Source organism: Triticum aestivum, chromosome 6A, assembly GCF_018294505.1.
Source record: "Triticum aestivum cultivar Chinese Spring chromosome 6A, IWGSC CS RefSeq v2.1, whole genome shotgun sequence".
Lineage (NCBI taxonomy): Eukaryota > Viridiplantae > Streptophyta > Magnoliopsida > Poales > Poaceae > Triticum > Triticum aestivum.
In genome coordinates this window covers 36,805,870-36,825,700 of record NC_057809.1, presented here as the reverse complement: position 1 = coordinate 36,825,700, position 19,831 = coordinate 36,805,870, and the positions used below count along the sequence as shown (strand labels likewise).

Here is a 19,831-nt window from a genome sequence, read left to right as displayed (position 1 = left end):
ACTAAGGAATTTTCTCGATTACGGAGGTGGTAAAAGAGTTCGTCGTAAAGGGTTACGCCGATGCAAGCTTTGACACTAATCCAGATTATTCTGGGTAGTAAACTGGATTCGTATAGTAGAACAGTTATTTGGAATAGCTCCAAATAGAACGTGGTAGCTACATCTAGGAGATGACATAGAGATTTGTAAAGCACACACGGATCTGAAAGGTTCAGACCCGTTGACTAAAACCTCTCTCACAAGCAACATGATCAAACCTAGAACTCATTGAGTGTTAATCACATAGTGATGTGAATTAGACTACTGACTCTAGTAAACTCTTGGGTGTTAGTCACATGGCGATGTGACCTGTGAGTGTTAATCACATGGCGATGTGAACTAGATTATTGACTCTAGTGCAAGTGGGAGACTGTTGGAAATATGCCCTAGAGGCAATAATAAATTGATTATTATTATATTTCCTTGTTCATGATAATCGTTTATTATCCATGCTAGAATTGTATTGATAGGAAACTCAGATACATGTGTGGATACATAGACAGCACCATGTCCCTAGTAAGCCTCTAGTTGACTAGCTCGTTGATCAATAGATGGTTACGGTTTCCTGACCATGGACATTGGATGTCGTTGATAACGGGATCACATCATTAGGAGAATGATGTGATGGACAAGACCCAATCCTAAGCATAGCACTAGATCGTGTAGTTCGTATGCTAAAGCTTTTTCTAATGTCAAGTATCATTTCCTTAGACCATGAGATTGTGCAACTCCCGGATACCGTAGGAGTGCTTTGGGTGTGCCAAACGTCACAACGTAACTGGGTGGCTATAAAGGTACACTACAGGTATCTCCGAAAGTGTCTGTTGGGTTGGCACGAATCGAGACTGGGATTTGTCACTCCGTGTGACGGAGAGGTATCTCTGGGCCCACTCGGTAGGACATCATCATAATGTGCACAATGTGATCAAGGAGTTGATCACGGGATGATGTGTTACGGAACGAGTAAAGAGACTTGCCGGTAACGAGATTGAACAAGGTATCGGGATACCGACGATCGAATCTCGGGCAAGTATCGTACCGATAGACAAAGGGAATTGTATACGGGATTGATTAAGTCCTTGACATCGTGGTTCATCCGATGAGATCATCGTGGAACATGTGGGAGCCAACATGGGTATCCAGATCCCGCTGTTGGTTATTGACCGGAGAACGTCTCGGTCATGTCTGCATGTCTCCCGAACCCGTAGGGTCTACACACTTAAGGTTCGATGACGCTAGGGTTATAAAGGAAGCTTGTATGTGGTTACCGAATGTTGTTCGGAGTCCCGGATGAGATCCCGGACGTCACGAGGAGTTTCGGAATGGTCCGAAGGTAAAGATTTATATATGGGAAGTCCTGTTTTGGTCACCGGAAAAGTTTCGGGGTTTATCGGTAACGTACCGGGACCACCGGGAGGGTCCCGGGGGTCCACCAAGTGGGGCCACCAGCCCCGGAGGGCTTCATGGGCCAAGTGTGGAAGGGGACCAGCCCCAGGTGGGCCGGTGCGCCCTCCCACAAGGCCCAAGGCGCAGCAAAAGGAGGAGAAGGGGAAACCCTAGGCTTAGATGGGCCCTAAGGCCCACCCTAGGGGGCGCCTCCCCTCTCCCCCTCTTGGCCGCCTCCCCTTTCCCATCTAGGGCTGCCACCCCCTAGGGGTGGGAACCCTAGAGGGGGCGCACCCTCCTCCCTCTCCCCTATATATAGTGAGACCTAGGGGCTGCCCATGACACGCGATCTGATCTCTGCCTATTGGTGCAGCCCTCCCTCTCTCTCTCCTCATATCCCGTGGTGCTTGGCGAAGCCCTGCAGGATTGCCACGCTCCTCCACCACCACCACGCCGTTGTGCTGCTGCTGGATGGAGTCTTCCTCAACCTCTCCCTCTCTCCTTGCTGGATCAAGGCGTGGGAGACATCACCGGGCTGTACGTGTGTTGAATGCGGAGGTGCCGTCCGTTCGGCACTAGGATCATCGGTGATTTGGATCACGACGAGTACGACTCCATCAACCCCGTTCTCTTGAACGCTTCCGCTTAGCAATCTACAAGGGTATGTAGATGCACTCTCCTTCCCTTCGTTGCTAGTTTCTCCATAGATAGATCTTGGTGACACGTAGGAAAATTTTGAATTTCTGCTACGTTCCCCAACAAAACCAACGTTGGGCATTGCTGGAAAAGCTTTACTTAAGGCGAACTGTCAAGGGGTTCCCATTATAGCCCAACCGCGTAAGGGACGTAAAATCCGGGAACATAACACCGATATGACGGAAACTAGAGCGGCAAGAGTGGAACAAAACACCAGGCATAAGGCCGAGCCTTCCACCCTTTACCAAATATATAGATGCATTAATTAAATAAGATATATTGTGATATCCCAACAAGTAAAACATGTTCCAACAAGGAACAACATCTCCATGTTCCAACAAGGAACAGACTTCAATCTTCACCTGCAACTAACAACGCTATAAGAGGGGCTGAGCAAAGTGATAACATAGCCAATCAACGGTTTGCTAGGACATGGTGGGTTAGAGGTTTGACATGGCAATTTGGGAGGCTGACAAGCAAATGGTAGGCATCGTAGCATTGCCATAGCAAAAGAGCGAGCAAACTAGCATATCAAAGATAGTAGTGATTTCGAGGGTATGATCATCTTGCCTGAAATCCCGCAAGGAAGAAGAACAAGTCCATGAAGAAGACAAATGGACGAAGTTGAACGGATCCTCACAAGCTCGACGTTACCGGAACCAACCCGAAGAAGCAATCACCGGAAAAGAAGCACACAACATAGTAAACAACCAACACATCAACATGGCATGATGCACAATCGAGTATGATGCATGTCCGGTTTAATGAAGCATGGCATGGCAAAATGCACAAGCAATCCTACAAATTAAATGGAGCTCAATATGCAACGAGTTGCATATTGATGAAACACCACGTCAATTATTTAGTTCTCTCTCGTTTATGTACCCCAACAATATTAAATGTTGATTAACATGGCAAGAGGTGAAGCACAACAAAACTACCTATCTAGGCAAGTTTAAATGAGGCCGGAAGCAACGAACAACAATTCCGGTAAATCCCCATGTGCATAATTTAAGGTTTGTACTGTTCTTCCCGAAACATTATTTTAGAGTTATTAGACATGCAAGATGATGCCACCATGTTAAACTAGGCAAAATTCTACCCCATTTACATATAAAGTTTATTAAAATCGGAGTTACAGTTATTTAGTTATGAACTAAATCATTTTAACATGGCATAGGAGAAAATTTAAGCAAACATCATTTTAAACATTTTAAACATAGATGAAAGTTGGATATTATTAATCTACACAAAATTCTGAGCAAGTTACATATATAAATGATTTTAATCCGATGCACGGTTTGGAAGTTATTATATGCATGAACAGCAGGGGGTTTCCTGCAAAACAGGTTTTCTCTGGAAAATTAGTAAATTCGTAGATCTGAAGAAAAAAACGTCAGCGGGCTGAATCTGGGCAGACTGGGCGCTCACCATGGGCCAAGGCCCGCTGGTGCAGAGGCTGGGCCGGGGCTGACTGGGCCGCGCGGGGACGAGGAAGGAGCTGGGCCTTGCTGGCGCTGGAAGCGGTCTAGACGCGCGGGGCGAGGAGGCTATGGGCGCAGTCAACGCTCGGACGACCTTGCTGCTGCTCGCTCCTGAGGTCAAGGCGAGGCGACGGCTGCAGCACCCTGGAGGTGGACTTGGCGGGCGACGACGGATCTGGTCCCCGGGCCATGGATCTGGCCGGAGACGGGAGAGGGAAGCGCGACCATGGAGCTCCAAGTGGCGGCGCCATGGTTCCCTGTGAGAGAAGCAGGACGAGGGGGGTGGTCAGGGAGAGCTTCAGCGAAGAAGAGAAAAGGAGGGAAGCAGGAGCGACGAGGACGGACTGCTGATGGCGCCTGGTCTCGGGTCGCCGGCGGCGACTGGTCCGACGAGGCGCACGGGAGGAGGAGGAAGGGTCATGGCTGCTTGGCGGCACGACGAACGGGCGAGGACAGTGGGAACGAGGCAGGGCTCAGGAGGGCCCTGGAGGCACCGCAAGGACGATGGGGAGGAGCTGCTGGAGGTCGCCGGCTCAGGCGAGGGTCGCGGGCGCAAGGCGCCTGGCCTCAGGTCGTCGGCGGCCGGCTGGCACGACGCGGCGAGGCGCTCAGGAGCCCGATCCAGAGTGAGGGAAGCCGCGGGAAGGCCCTGGCTGGCGCAAGGAGATCCCTTGGATCTTCATCTGAGGGTGGAGAAGGGAAGCTGCGGGCTGGAATGGATCTGGCTGGCGGTTGGCTCGACGCTGAAAACAAGGAGAGACTGGCGGCGGCGTGGGGATTTGGTGGATTGGGCAGGATGGGCTAGGGTTTGTCTGGTTATTTATAACATTGGATTTAGGTTAGGGGCTAACTCGTCCCTCGAATCGTAATCGGACGACCGCGAATAAAATAGCTAGGGAGACCAAACGAGAAAACGGTGACGTTTTGTAGACGTTTGGGAATGATCCGGATCCAACAGTGACGACTGTCCGGGTCGGGTCCGGGACAATTTTCAGACGCACGCGAGGGGGGCTGCGGGCTGACGAGAGAGGTTGGGTTGGATCTGGCGGTAGGTAGTGAGCTGTGTAGACGGTCTCGAGCTGAGAGAAGAGAAGAGAGGGAGGCCCGGCGACTATTTCCGAAGACCGAAAACGTCCAACGTTTAGACCGGCTACTATTGCCGCTATATTTATTCGTTGGGGCGTCAAACGAACTCCGATTGCGATGAAACTTGACAGGAGGTCTGTCTACTTTATAATAAGACTGCACACCAAATTTCAACCCAATCCGAGAACACTTTCCGGCCACTTATAAAATAATATTTCGGACATGCCGCAGGTGCGTGCAAGTGTGTCTGGGCTCAGAACGGACAACGGAGAGAACGAGGAGGCCGGGACGGATGCAAGCTTTGAAAACATGATGATGCAATGCACATGATGACATGATAAGATGCAACACGCAAGCAAAAGACCTGACAACGACAGCGAATAACTGGACGACACCTGGCACATCGGTCTCGGGGCGCTACATAGGGTTAGGTTCCCCAGCCGCCGTCGCCGCTATCGGCCGCCGCTCCTCTCTTCATCGACCTCTCCCCTCTTCTTCCTGGTAGCCGTTGCCGCCTGTTGGTCCAGGCCGCTGATGTCGCCGCCCTTCCCGGCCGGCGCCGCCGCCTCAACATGTTGCTGCTGCTCTTCTTCAACGAGTTGCTGCTGCTGCTCTTCAACATGCGACTGCTGCTGCTCTTCTCCTCCTGGTCTGCTGCCGCCATCAAGTTGTGCCTCCTGCTGCTGGTGGTCTTCAACGAGCTGTTGTTGCTGCTCTGCTGGAATGGCGCCCTCCACCACCACCGGTGTTATCCCAGTCCCACGATGTACTGTTATCTTCAACGGACAGAACTATAGGGACTGGGTGCAGCATATGAAGCTGCACATGAGGGGCCAGCTGGTCTGGGAGCACCTATCTGGTGCTCTGCCTTGTCCCCTGCTGCCCACTCCTCCGGTTGAGTTGGCCTTCCCTGTTGATGCCGATGAAACCAAGCAACGTGAGATGCTAGATGCTTTTGAAGAGGCCACTGAAGAGTATCAGAATCAACTCCACTTGTACAAGCAATGGACAAATGATGATGCTCGAGCCTCTTCTATCTTGGTGAACAACATGGATGTTGATCTCACCATGGATGTGGTGGCCCTTACCACTGCATATCAGATGTGGGAGCACCTTCGCCATCGCTATGAGTCTACAGGGGATGCCATGTATCTCTCTGTTGTTCGTCAAGAGCAACAACTACAACAGGGAGATGCTACTATGGTGATTTCTACAAGATGTTGGCACTGTGGCGCCAATTGGACTCTCTAGGAGCTGATGTTTGTCGCAGATGTCAGTGATGTGTGCGGCAACAAGCTAAGCTGGAGGTTCGTCGCCTCTACGGCTTCCTCACTCGCCTTTGGCCGGAGTTCGAGCAGAGTCGTGCTTAGCTATTGGTACGCCATCCTCGGCTCTCTACTCTGGAGGCCCTTGCTGAGGTGCGATCTGAGGAGGTGCATCTACCGAGCACGGGCTTATTTCCATCCTCTTCAACAGTCCTGGCTGCCCGCGTTCCACCACCGCTGCCTGGTGTGCCCTCGTCTACACAAGTGGGAGCAACCTCCACTAGTGCTGTCTGCAACTACTGCAAGTAGGATGGTCACGTGATCACGGAGTGCATCAAGAGGAGGAAACAGGGTGGCCGAGATGGCCATCCTCAAAAGGACTCAGGAGACTCCTCTAATTCTCATGAGGGCTCCCTTGAGAAGGTTCACCAGGAGATGCTCACCTTGTTGCGCCGCCTTACTGCTTCTGCACCATCCTCAGGTTCTGCTGGTTCTGCTGGTCAGACGTCTGGTCCACCACCGCACTCTTCGTCAGGTACATCTTTGCCCTGGATTCTTGATTCTAGGGCCTCCTTCCACATGACACCACACAGAGATCACCTTTGTGCTGTCAACTCTGTGCCTTCTCCACTTACGGTTCAGACTACAGATGGCACTTCTCTTCCTGTTGCCGCAGGAGGGACTCTTTCCGCGTCTTCTTTTCATGTCCCTGCCATTTCTCATGTTCCTAAACTGACTATGCAACTTCTATCTGCTGGCCAACTTACTGACTTGGGTTGTCGTGTTATTCTGGATTCTGACTCTTGTTGTGTTCAGGATCATCGTACGGGGACTCTGGTTGGGATCGGTCCTCGGCGCCATGACTCTCAGCGCCTTTGGGAGCTCGATTGGCTACGCCTTCCTTCCGCTGCGTCCTCTAGCCAGTCGGACATCACCACCCCTTTTGCTTCAGCTGCCACCTCCACCACATCCTTCACTCAATGGCATCATCGATTGGGTCACATTTGTGGGTCCCGCTTGTCTTCCTTGGTTAGGAGTGGTGTTCTAGGGTCGGTATCTGGTAATAGTTCACTAACTTGTATGGGTTGTAAGCTTGGCAAGCAGATACAACTCCCCTACCCCTCTAGTAATTCTATTTCTCAACGAGCTTTTGAACTTGTTCACTCTGATGTATGGGGTCCTGCCCCCTTTGTTTCGACGTGGTTTCCTTGCTGAACAGGGTACCCTTCCTCAGTATTCCTGTCCTGGTGCCCATGCTCAAAATGGGGTGGCTGAACGCAAACATCGTCACGTCCTTGAGACTGCTCGGGCTCTTCTTTTATCTTCTGTTGTTCCCCCGCACTTTTGGGCTGAGGCTGTCTCTACCGTTGTTTATCTCATTAATATTCAGCCTTATGTTGCTCTTCAGGGAGGGATACCAGTTGATCATCTAGGTGATGGTCCAGCTGATTATAGTGAGTGGTCTACGCCTGTTTGGTTGTGCCTGTTTTGTTCTTCTCCACCCTCAGAACGCACCAAATTGACTGCTCAATCTGTTGAATGTGTTTTCCTTGGCTACAGTTTGGAGCACAAAGGTTACCGTTGCTGGAACCCTATTGCTCGGAGACTGAGAATCTCCAAAGATGTCACTTTTGATGAGTCTCGCTCCTTCTACCCTCGTCATTCTTCTACTGCCACCATCGAGTCATTAGTCGAGCCTCTCTTTTTTTGACTCTACCTGATTCTTCACCTTTATCGTCACCTAGTAGGTCCACTTCTAGCCTTTAACATGTGTCTGCTCATGAGCTTCAGCTTACACAGGATGAGGTTTCTATTCCTGACGCTCCTACCCGGGTTGAGCCATCCACTCTCTCTCCTTTTCCTTTTACCTACTCCCGTCGTGCTCAACACCCTTCTCCCTCTGATGCGCCACCTTCCACTTCCCCTCTCTGTCCGCTTCCTTTTGTCTACTCCCGTCGTGCTCAACACCCTTCTCCCTCGGATGCGCCCACTTCCACTTCCACTCCTTCCCTGTTGGGTCTCATTCCTTCAGAACCACCTACCCTCCTGCTCCTCGGTATAATCTGCGTGATCGCCACACTCACCAGCCTCCTACGTACTATGTTGCTGCTGCTACCACTCTTGTTGAGCCATCTACGTATTGAGGCTGCTGCCCATTCTGAATGGCAGCATGCTATGGCAGAGGAGATTCATGCTCTTGAGCGCACAGGCACTTGGGACCTTGTACCCCTGCCTACAGGCGTTAGACCCATCACTTGCAAATGGGTCTACAAGGTTAAGACACATTCAGATGGTTCTCTCGTGTGCTACAAAGCTCGTCTTGTTGCGCGTGGCTTCCAGCAGGAGTATGGTCGTGACTATGATGAGATTTTGCTCCTGTTGCTCACATGACCACTGTTTGCACTCTTTCGGCTGTTGCTGCTATTCGGCAGTGGTCCATCTCTCAATTAGATGTCAAGAATGCCTCCTTGAATGGTGAGCTGCGGGAAGTGGTATATATGCAGCCGCCTCCTGGCTATACTGTCTCTAATGGCACTGTCTGTTGCCTTTGGCGCGCTCTTTACGGGCTGAAACAAGCTCCTCGTACCTGGTTTGAGCGTTTCTTCGCCGTCATCACAAGGATCGGGTTCTCCGCTAGTGTTCATGATCCTGCTCTGTTTATTCACACTTCTCGCGGTCGCACCCTTTTACTACTCTATGTTGATGACATGATTATTACAGGGGCTGACCAGCAATTCATTGATTTTGTGAAGAAACGTCTACATGAGCAATTCTTGATGGCTGATTTGGGTTCTCTTCGCTACTTTCTTGGACTTGAGATCATTTCTTCCCTTGAGGGTATTTATGTCTCTCAAGAGAAGTACATCCAAGATCTTCTCACTCGTGCCTGCCTCACTGATCAGCGCACGGTTGACACTCCTATGGAGTTTGGTCTACGTCTTCGTCCTGGTGAGGGTGAACCCCTTGCAGATCCCACACGCTACCGCCATCTTGTTGGGAGCCTTGTCTATCTAGGCATCACTCGTCCTGACATTTCTTATGTTGTGCACATTCTGAGTCAGTTTGTCTCTGCTCCCACTCAACTTCACTACAGTCACCTTCTTCGTGTTCTTTGTTACCTTCGTGGTACTGTGACTCGTCGCTTATCTTCCCTCGCTCCAGCTCTCTTCAGCTTCAGGCCTACTGTGATGCTACCTGGGCCAGCGATCCCACTGATCGCTGCTCTCTCTCTCTCTGCCTATTGTGTTTTTCTTGGCTCATCCCTGATTGCCTGGAAGACCAAGAAGCAGACTGTTGTATCTCGCTCCAGTGCTGAGGCTGAGCTGCAAGCTATGGTGTCCATGACTGCATAAATTACTTGGCTACGGTGGCTTCTTCAGGATTTTGGTGTTTCCACTGCTGCACCGACCCCTCTGCTCTCCGATAGCACTGGGGCACTCAGCATTGCCCGTGATCCTGTTAAGCATGAGCTCACCAAGCACATCGGTGTTGATGCCTCCTACACGCGTTCTCAGGTGCAAGACAGAATTGTGGGCCCCTCAATATGTGCCCTCGGAGCTTCAGCTTGCTGATTTTCTGACGAAAGCTCAAACACGGTCCCGACACAGCTTTTTCCTGTCCAAACTCAGTGTCCAAGATCCCCCCTGAGTTTGAGGGGGGGGGTGTTAGAATAGGGTCGTGTTGTGTGTAGTTATCATATTGTATAGGGGCTTCTTCGCTTATTTCCCTTCATGTATATGTGATGGCCTGTTGGCCTGATGGAATACATGCTCACTTCATAACAGATTCTTCATCCGACAGGAGAGAGAGTCCCCAACCGCCGCCGGCGGCGAGCCGGTGGGTTTCCCCTCCCTCCGCCTGCCGTTTCGGCTGCGGGAGGAGCAGGGTACCCCGATTCCCCGTTTCTCGCTGGTAGTAGGTTAGGGTTAGATTTTTCTGGAAGTGGTGTTGTGATGGAGGCAGCGTCATTCTCTCGAATAATTTGTCCCATGCCCCAACCCCATCGCGGTGGTCCTTCCCCTTGAGGCGACAAGGAGTGTGGGCTTCATCTTTCTCGTCGGATGGTTCGTCCATTGAGGCTTTTGTTTTCAGGCTTGGTAGACGAGGCGGCGGCATCGACCAAGCTATGGATGTGTGTCCTCCGGCTTCCTCCCTGTTGCGGCGGCGTGTGCTCCGACGCCGTTGTGAGGCCTATAGGGTCGTCATGTTTAGGAGTCAGACGGCGTCCTTCGTCTTTCACGGCGGCGGCAATTTGCAGAGTTTGGATGTTGTTCCAGCGCTTGCTTGATGGTTGCAGGATGGCGGTTCTGCTTTTCTTCATGGACAACATTGATTGAAGACTATGGATCTGTGGCTCGAGTTGCGCGGGGTTGGGCCCCAGCCGACACGCCACAACGATATGTGCTTCGTCGTCCATGATGAGGGATGCTTTTTTCGGCTCACAAAGCTTCGTAGCGATGGTGCGACAACAGCTCTTTGGCATGTGGGTCCTGTCTCCTCAACCGCCGGCGACGACGGTGGGTGGTGGCAGGCGAAGGTTCCGTGCAGCGATTAACACCCTCATGGATGTGTGTTTAATGTTCATTTTTGTGGGGGTGTTTTTGGCTGTTGTGCTCAAACGTTTGAGCCCTCTGGTGTTTTTCCGGCGTGTGCTACGTTTGTTGTAAACTGTTATATTGAATAAATAAATGTAGTAGCATTTCAATCTCTCTAAGCCAATCTCTTGCATGCACAGTCTCTCCCCGCTCTCTAGGTCTCTTTCGAATCTCTCACATCTCTCTGGGCCGATGTCTAGCATACACAATCTCCCTCGTGTCAACTCATACCATTCTGACTCACACAAATATCATCTTTCTTCAGGTCGATGTCTCTCTCACATACACGCGCATTATAGAGTACATATACAAAGAGAAGACGCGCACACACGCACTCATTCTCTCACACACTCGCAGGTAAGTGGTGGAGCGCATTAGCATACAAAGAGGCAGCCCACATGATTGACCCGCGGTTGTCCATTGCCAGGAAGCACACGTGAACAATGCAAAGTGCAATCTAGAAACGGTCCTAGACACTTCTAAATAAAAATAGTTGTGTGATTTGATAAAAAAAATTGACAATACGGTTGCAGATTAACTATTTTTGCCGCCCTTTTAACGTCATTTGAAAAACATAAAAGTATAAAACCAACACCAAGACTGAGTGTCAATGTTAACTTTCCAGGATAGAACAGCGACAGACCCCACATATTAGCCTACCTCAGTGAAACATTAGCCAAACAGCAACTGATACATCAAATACACCCCGCATATTCGATGCTTCTACAACCTTTAGGCCTACAAGGATCAGCACGAGTTGGACTAAAACATCCACGATTGACCTCAGTAGCTCTGGGACGCCGCTCTCAGTTCATTTTCCTTCTACATTTCTTACTTTGAAATCAGGACTAGCTAGTTGGTTTGGATGGCTGAATTTTGGGTCGACCTGTGACCACAGGATACAAAACCTCAATCCCTCGCATGTCATAACGACCTGCACCAGTCATGCTTCAACTACTCAAGAAAATAAATAAAGGATCTCCCAGGACTTCAGGAAGCCACCAGCAGCAGAATTAAGTTCGGTTCGTGATTCGCAAAAGAAGAATTTGGGTAGTGACGGGTTCGTCCATTTCGCCAGGTCCTGCTCTTGAGTGGCGCGTCAGACATCAGTGAGCCTTGCCAGCGATGACAATCTACCACGGTCTGAAAAGATAGCATGCACAGATATCAAAACCAACACCTAAACTTAGCATTTTACAGTCTGATTACATAAATACAACACGTGCCAGAAAAATAAAAGAATGATTCTAAGAAAAATCTGGAAGAAAGTAGCGACGTAATAATATCATATTTATCAACAGCTTTCCTTGCATGTTTAATACTGCCCCCATCCCACAATGTAAGACGTTTTTGCAAGCTTAGCTTGCAATTGCAGAAACGTCTTACATTGTGAGATGGAACAAATGTAGTCCATGACAAGTTTCAAATTTCAGATATTCAAATTAAGCCGGTTTCCCAGGCCACACATTCAGTTTGCACTAGTGCACACAAATGGGCTAGCAACATCGACATGTCAACGAGTATTGATTACACAGCATGACTTTGTTCCCAAACAAAACCAACAAGCTAAGCAAACACACAGGCGCGGTAAAGAAAACGCTGGCTAACGGATAAGCACAAGGTTGTTTAAATATTTAGGAATAACCTAGCAGCCCCTTCGCTCTTCATCAAATACATAAAGTTCGGAAAAATTCTAGTCATTGGTTTCTTTCTCTTGGTGTGGCCTGTTATGAGAGGCTTAAACTAGTGTTTTCCTGTTTCCTATTTACTTTCCATTCCCATCCTCTACCATTCTTTTTTCAGCTTTCCTTGTATGGACATTTTATTCCTTCTTTAATACAATGATGTGTGGCCCTCCTGGGCATTCAAGACGAAAAGAAAAACGCTGCTAGTCCATCAACGGCCCTAGAGATAAGTAGATATTTAAGGGTTAATGATGCAATTACCCCTGCTTCCCATGGACCGCTCCATAGAATAGCACAAGAATAACATGACTTGAGTCCATATCTCACAAATGACCACACAAATTTTTTGCTCTATGACAGGCTGACAGCATAACCTTAACAATGTAAAATATCTGATTTCCACCTATTAGATGAGGTTTTCAATCTACTTACAAATGGTAAACATTTTACTGTGATATCAAATTGTGACTCGGATTTGTATCTCCAATTGTTTGTCCAAAAAAGCTGACAGTGACGCTGCTACTTGACATCCCATCTGAAGACAAGACCAACACAGAACCTGATATACAAATTTCATGAAAGGGAAATGGCAGACAGATAGACTACACATGATTCTAGTTCCAAGTAACTCAGTTGAGCATTAGCTAAAAAGTAACAGAAATATGGCTGACATACTAAACAGAAGTACAACTTCTAAATATTATGATCAGGGTGAAATTGATCGTAATGACCTGGACCATCTGTATGTAAACTCCTAAAAGGAAAAATAAACAACTTGGTAGTGGCAAATCTAAAAGAAAACAGCAGCAGCAGCAGACTAAGAGATCAAGTAATATTTGCTGCCGGTAGCAATGCCATGATCTGAAAAGATACCATGCAGAAAACTCATAACTAAGTCTTACTTAGCGTTCCACTTTGGTAAGCTATGTGCTAGTGCCTAGTGGTAATATCAGAGGTTACAAGACTGAGCTTAAGATGTAAGCTTTAGCTATGCCAAAAGTAGAATGTTTTTCCAACAAAGTCTGAAGCAAGATAAGATAACAGGAACATACTAGATTGACAAGGCTATATGCATATTTGGCAATTCAACCAATGCGTGTCATCATGGTCCTTAACAGGTAAATCTTAATAACAAAATCATGTTCTGTTTTCCAATGTCACATGTTACATATTTTCTAGCAGACACAAATTTGAATTTGGCAAAATCTATACAGGAATACAAACTAACAAACAAAGAACATTACTTGCAATATGACTGACTGTTCACAACCAAGAACCGACTATGTAAGCAAACATATGGAATCTGTAAAATGAAGAGCAACAGGATCAACAGCTGGTACCATACCAGGAGTGTAGAAGCTCATGTAGGGTAAAACGGAAAAGTAGACCCCAAATTCATCAACTTTCTTCACCAGCCCGGACTTGAGCTCGAGCGTGAATAAGCCAGCATCTGTTCTGACGAAGATGACACCGACACCCTCTGCGAAACCAACCACATATGCTCCATGACCTTCGCGGGGATTGGCCATGGGCATGGCTTTCTCCAGGTCAATGACCATGCATTGTACCCATTTTGCAGCTCCCTTCACCGTCCTTGACCAGATATGCAGACTGGAAGTGGAATCCTCAACACCAGCGAGCCCCAGCGAATTGTCCTCCATGACCATGAGGGAGACGAAACCGCCGTACACTTCTGTATCTGGTGGTGGCGGGTCAATCACAGACAGGCGATTCTCGCCCCAATCATACTTGGCGATGGCAGCGGACCGCGAAATCGTGAAGTAAACTGCATCACCAATGGCGGCCACTCGCCTGGGCTGGACATAGGGTATGTAGGAGGAGAAGAACATCATTTCTGCAGTTGCGTCTCGCTTGTGCCGGGCATAGCATTAACAGCTATCGTCAAGAGACACCGGCGGACTCCACGCACCTGTCGCCGACGAGTACACGGTTGCCTTGACGACCTCTTCGCGGTCGTCGGTGGCCAGGAAGACCACGCGGAAGGGGCCGCCGTGGCAGTCGAGGTGGTCGCAGCCGGCGGCGGCGCAGAGCACGGCGGCGGTGTAGACCATCCAGTCGACGTCCGGATCGGGCACCACGCGGCGGTCTCCGGTGACGGGGTCCCAGACGAGGAGATCCACATCCGAATCGTGGGACATGTGGAGGAGGACGCGGCCGTGGCGGCAGTCGAGGGGGCGCGCGGGGCAGCGGTCGGAGGCCGGGTGGGGGAAGTCGGGCAGCGAGGTGGTGGAGGCGAAGCGAGGGGCCGGGTCCCCGTCGCAGACCTGGTTCCGGTAGAGGAGGCCGAGCAGCGGAGGGGCGCCATGGAACGCGCGGTACTGGCTGCGGAAGGCGGGGAGGCAGATGAGGCGGAGCCAGGGCTTGCAGACGAGCGCGGCGCGGAAGAGGTGCTCCGGCTCGCCCGGCGGGAGGCGGAGGAGGATCTCCGCGAGGACGTCGTCGTCGATCAGGTTCATCCGCGGCGGCGCCATGGCCGTGGCGTGGGGTGGGGTTTGGGTGGAATGGGGAGAGGAGTGAGGGGTTCGGCGAGACACCCACACACGGCCTCTGCTACTTGGTTGGGCTCGACTATAGCTGGACCTATGGGCTGAATCTCACGGGCCAATTTGTTAGCCCATGACGTGCCTGGCCGGACACACGGCTAAACGGGCCGTGCCTGGCCCATGGCACGCATGGGACCGTGCTCAGGCGCAGGCTCGCGTGCCGGCACGACACGGACAGCTTATTTTTTTTTAGATTTCTTCTGAATTTTTATGATATATAGCAGACATGCCAGTTGTAATGGGAGAAGTAAATGCATCAATCTTAATAAAAATTGTTCAAGACCCCACACAGGTACACGCCCGCCATTTCAACTCGCGGAGAAGCACTAATAGCAAAAACCGTGAATATGAAATATTACTAAAGCTTAATTTTCCAATTCAAGTTAGTGACAAATTAGTTACAAAGACATGCATTGTTTTGTACGTAGATTGATAGCTATGGAGTATCTACTGCTAGTGTGGATTTTCTAGCTTGTAATTGTACCCTTCGTGCATAGGATAAGAGATTTTTACGATGCAAAATCTCATTTCATGACATTTATAACAAAACTTTATAACCTTATCCTGCTGCAACAATTTTAAATTGGTGAAATATAAGAGGCTAATAATCCTTTTAGGTGACCCTGTATTCATTTCTTCTTAGGAATATTCAAAATCTCATTGCTAGTTTATTTAATTTTTTGAAATGAAGTCTTATTTTTTTACATGATCTTCCTTGGTCATTGCACCCGAAATATGACTGTGTTTGTGGCAAAAAGAAAACAAAAACTCAAATCATTCAAGTAATAGTGATAGATGGAAGTTGCTGAATGATTTCCCGGAACTGAATTTCTGATGCTTTTTCGGCAAACCGAGGCTAGTAATGATTCGTTTCTGTTGTGATGTGCTAGTACTAATCGGTGCTATGCGATTGAGCTTTTTAGTACAATGATAAGATTGATGATCCACTGACACTAGGGTACAAGAGCCCTGATTAATTGCTTGATGTGATTGAGCACCCTGAGCATTGATGCCGTGGTGATCATAAACATGGTTGCCAGTGCTTTGTTGGCTCGTCTGTGGTGACTGAATTTGTGCTGCTTCTGTCAAACTGAAATTTCGAAAGCAACGATACATTTCTGCTACTAAGCTTACTGATTTTCTGCTGTGATTATTTGATAGATACTATGTAGTACTCTGCAAAATGAGTGTGCTTATGCAGATTCATGATCCGCCGACAGTAGATAGGTCAGAACATAATGTTGTCCATTAATTTCTCCTTGCTACGTCTTGCACTTGTTCAGAGTAATAGTTAGCGTTGCTTATTCTGTAGTAGCAACTATTGTTAGGCTGGATCAGTTTAGTGCTATACAAATGGTGTTACTCTGAAAATGTCCAGTGTATGCCAATTGTACTTGCTGTCCATCTCTCCATTCTCTTGCCGGAAGTCATTTCTTACATGGTCTTCTGGTTGTATCTTCTGACCTGCCGGTATCATGAACTAGTAAAATAGAATGTGGATTATCTACAGTAAATTGAAGGATTGATAACTTTTGTGAGCCGACACAATAGTGTATGCACCCCTATATAGTGTGCGGGTAACTTTGAATATTGGTCGTCGGGGGTGAGAAACGGACCCTGCGTCCTCCCTTCTAGGCGACCCGGGGCTGATGATCCACCGACAGTAGGTTATGCTTCAGCGTTAGGTGCAGAATAGAGTACATTGTTGAACGGCCCTGTTTCATGGCCTGTTGTCACTAAGCATTGCCGCTGCGATGACCATTAACATGGTTGTCGACGCTTTGTTGGCTCGTAGTTGGTGACTGAATTTGTGCTGCTTTCGGCAAGCTGAGATTTCGAAAAGCTGTGATACGTTCCTGCTACTGTACTATGTGTTATTGATTTTCTGCTGTGGTTTGATGGTTACTAGATGTTCTCCTGATCCCTGCAAAATGATTGTGCTGTTGTAGTGACGTAATTTTTGCAGATTCATGATCTACTGACAGCAGGTTGGTGCAAAACAGAGTAGCTGTGCTCATTAAGGTTGCATGGAAGAATAAGAGTAACCCAGTTGGTTTCGTTGCTATTACGGTTCTCGTCCAGACTTGTAGTTAGCGTTGCTTGTTCAGTAGTGCTAGCAAATTAACACCAGTCAATTTGGTTAGGCTGAGGCAGTTTGGTGTTATACATAATAGTACTGTTACTCTGAAAATGTTTATTTAGTACTGTAGAGAAGTACTATGTGACAATTAGACTTTCCATACGTCCATATCTTGTCGGAGGTCGTTCCTTACCCAAGATGAGGTTGAGACATGCCATTTCATTGTCTCGCTGGTTACTCAAGTGAAGTTACATAGTATCTTCTATTCAGATTTGGTGACTCGGTAAATTCTTTTCGTAAACGTAGCATTACTCGGGTGATGCTAGTGTGCAGTACGAGAGGCAGTGCAGGGCAAAATTACAAACATAATCTCTCATTTTCCAGATTAAAGCACAGACATAATCTGCAAAACGACATGAGCAAACTCAAATTCAGTCACGAAGGAGAGCCGCACCGGGGAGGGTCTGGATGCCACGGTCACCCCTGCGCCGGCCAGCAGCAGCCAACCAATGGGAATGCAGTAACCCCCACGCCACGGATCACTCCCCCACGATCCGCGTGACACCAAATCCTCACCGTCCACTCCCCGCGGATCCAACGCTCCAAGCCCACCTCCCACCCGAAACACCAGAGCGCCGAAAACGCTCGCCCGCGCCCACCCGCCGCCCACGCCTCTCCTCGTTAAAACGCTCCCCGAATCGGCTCCATTCTGCATCCACTCCAATCCCCAATCCCCAATCTCCCAACCAATCCACCAAGCAAACCCTAGCCCAGCCCCGATGGCCCGCACGAAGCAGACGGCGAGGAAGTCCACCGGCGGCAAGGCCCCGCGGAAGCAGCTGGCCACCAAGGCGGCGCGCAAGTCGGCGCCGGCCACCGGCGGCGTCAAGAAGCCGCACCGCTTCCGCCCGGGCACCGTGGCGCTCCGGGAGATCCGCAAGTACCAGAAGAGCACGGAGCTGCTCATCCGCAAGCTGCCCTTCCAGCGCCTCGTCAGGGAGATCGCGCAGGACTTCAAGACCGACCTGAGGTTCCAGTCCTCCGCCGTGTCGGCGCTGCAGGAGGCCGCCGAGGCCTACCTCGTGGGCCTCTTCGAGGACACCAACCTCTGCGCCATCCACGCCAAGCGCGTCACCATCATGCCCAAGGACATCCAGCTCGCAAGGCGCATCAGGGGCGAGAGGGCCTAAGATGTGTCCGTCTCGTCTTATCTGCAGGTGTAGGGAGTAGCATATGTTGCGTGGTGGAGTAATCTGGTATTGTGGTAGTAAGATTCTAACTGAATGTAGTGTTTGATGTTACCATCTTGCTGTCATCAGCAATATGAATGAAAGTTGGCTATCAGATCTCTCTCCATTTTGTGTTTCTTGTGACACATTTTGTGGTTTGTAATCCTGAAATGTCAACGAATGGTTTCATTGCTGAATCTAAGGTGTTTGTCAAAGTTTCTTGTAATGCTAATGTCACATTCCAGTATCTTTGTTTGTCTTCTGAACTTCCTGAAATTCGTTGCAGTGCTACCGCCTACTGAACTTCACTGGCTTCTCAACAGAGTCACTCCTACAGGATGTCTTGGGCGTCATTCTGTACCATTGCATTTGCTGCCTTTTATCAGTGTTCATTATTCATTGGTGGCTTCAGCTAACGGTTCTGAGCTGTTTCTTTCAATTGTTATCACTTGCTTGTTGCATCTCTACCGAGATTGATTATCGTTCTACTTGCAGACTGTATACTAGGAGTGGTATTTAGCAAAGCTATGAGTCGCCTGGGAACTTGGCAAGCAAGGCCTGCTAATTTGTATGCTTATATAGCTATGTCATCCAGTCTTTGGAAGATCCCATTTTCCTCTCCTGAATTAACAAGTAAAAGTAAGATTATAACATATTTTGCCTGAATATAAACTGTAGTGTGATTGACAAATTTCATCAGTTCTCCAGTTTGTGCTCTTGTTGTTTGTAAACCTCGAAAATCAACGAATGGTTTCTTTGCTTCATCCATGGTGTTGCTCAATATTGCCTCAAGTTTAAGCCGAAAATCCCAACCAAAAATTCAGTGTGTTCCATCTAATGCCATGCTTCAGTTGCTGCCCTGTCATGCTAATGTCACAATTAGAATTAGTATAATTTGGAGTTTAGTGGACTGATATTTTTGTTTGACAACTACTGCAACGGAAGTCTCTGAAATTCATGCAGTACTGTATACTGAACGTCTTGGTGTTATTCTGAAATCTGAACCATTGCATTTGCTGCATTTCATCACCAGTGTTCATTATTCATTGGTGGCTTGGTCAACTTCTTTGTATTGATATCACTTGCTTGTTGCATTCCTACCGAGATTGATTATCTCTTGGCTTGTAACTTGGCAAGCAAGGCCTTTCCTAATTTGTATGCTTGTCTAGTTATGTCACCCAATCTCTGGAAGACTCCATATCCCTCTCATGAATGAAATAGTGAAAGTAAGATCATGTCATATTTTTCCTGACTATAAACTGCTGTGTGACTGACATGTTTCATCAATTGTTAAGCTAGTCTTTGATTATAATCCTCGAGCCAGCAGAAGTCTTTACATTTCATTATTTTTCAGATACGTCTGAACAACTGCAAGATAAATGACAGTATGGTTCTTCAGATCCAGTGAGATAGCACTGGATAGATCTCATTTCTCATTGGAAACGTTTCAAAAATTGCCTGGGTTTCAGCTTCAGGTGAATGTCATGGCTGTGTCAATTTTCAGCACCATGTTTGTTGTACATGGTGCCAATGAATCTGATGAGCCTGAATGATGTTCGTATACTGAAGTTCAGTTCAAATCTGTTCTCTGCTCACGCGCCTGTATAATCGCGAAGCTGCTATCTCGGGCTCCTCGACTTAAGATGGCGTCTTCTTACTGACGATGTTGCTCCAAAACATTTCAGGCTGCTGTATGATCCCGCCGTTCAGTATGCACCTGCT

General features: G+C 48.6%; 2 protein-coding genes across 2 annotated transcripts; one reads left to right on the top strand and one right to left on the bottom strand.

Annotated features, from left to right (window-relative positions):
* Positions 1-11,230: 11,230 nt before the first annotated feature.
* LOC123130178 (uncharacterized) lies at positions 11,231-14,089 on the bottom strand. The gene is made up of 2 exons (XM_044550131.1): positions 13,582-14,089; positions 11,231-11,694 (listed from the first exon to the last, which is right to left on the bottom strand). The coding sequence occupies exons 1-2, from the start codon at positions 14,087-14,089 to the stop codon at positions 11,651-11,653; spliced, it is 552 nt and encodes a 183-aa protein (XP_044406066.1). The 3' UTR covers positions 11,231-11,650.
* A 3,505-nt stretch (positions 14,090-17,594) lies between these two features.
* On the top strand, positions 17,595-18,236 carry LOC123130177 (histone H3.2). The gene has a single exon (XM_044550130.1). The coding sequence runs from the start codon at positions 17,660-17,662 to the stop codon at positions 18,068-18,070; it is 411 nt and encodes a 136-aa protein (XP_044406065.1). The 5' UTR covers positions 17,595-17,659; the 3' UTR covers positions 18,071-18,236.
* The last annotated feature ends 1,595 nt before the right edge of the window (positions 18,237-19,831 follow it).

Excerpts from the sequence above, each read along its gene's own strand:
- LOC123130177 (XM_044550130.1), top strand. The coding sequence starts at position 17,660 with ATGGCCCGCACGAAGCAGACGGCGAGGAAGTCCACCGGCGGCAAGGCC.
- LOC123130178 (XM_044550131.1), bottom strand. The coding sequence starts at position 14,089 with ATGATGTTCTTCTCCTCCTACATACCCTATGTCCAGCCCAGGCGAGTG. Across the intron at positions 11,695-13,581 it reads CATGAGCTTCTACACTCCTG|ACCGTGGTAGATTGTCATCG; the intron begins GTATGGTACCAG and ends CTATCTTTTCAG.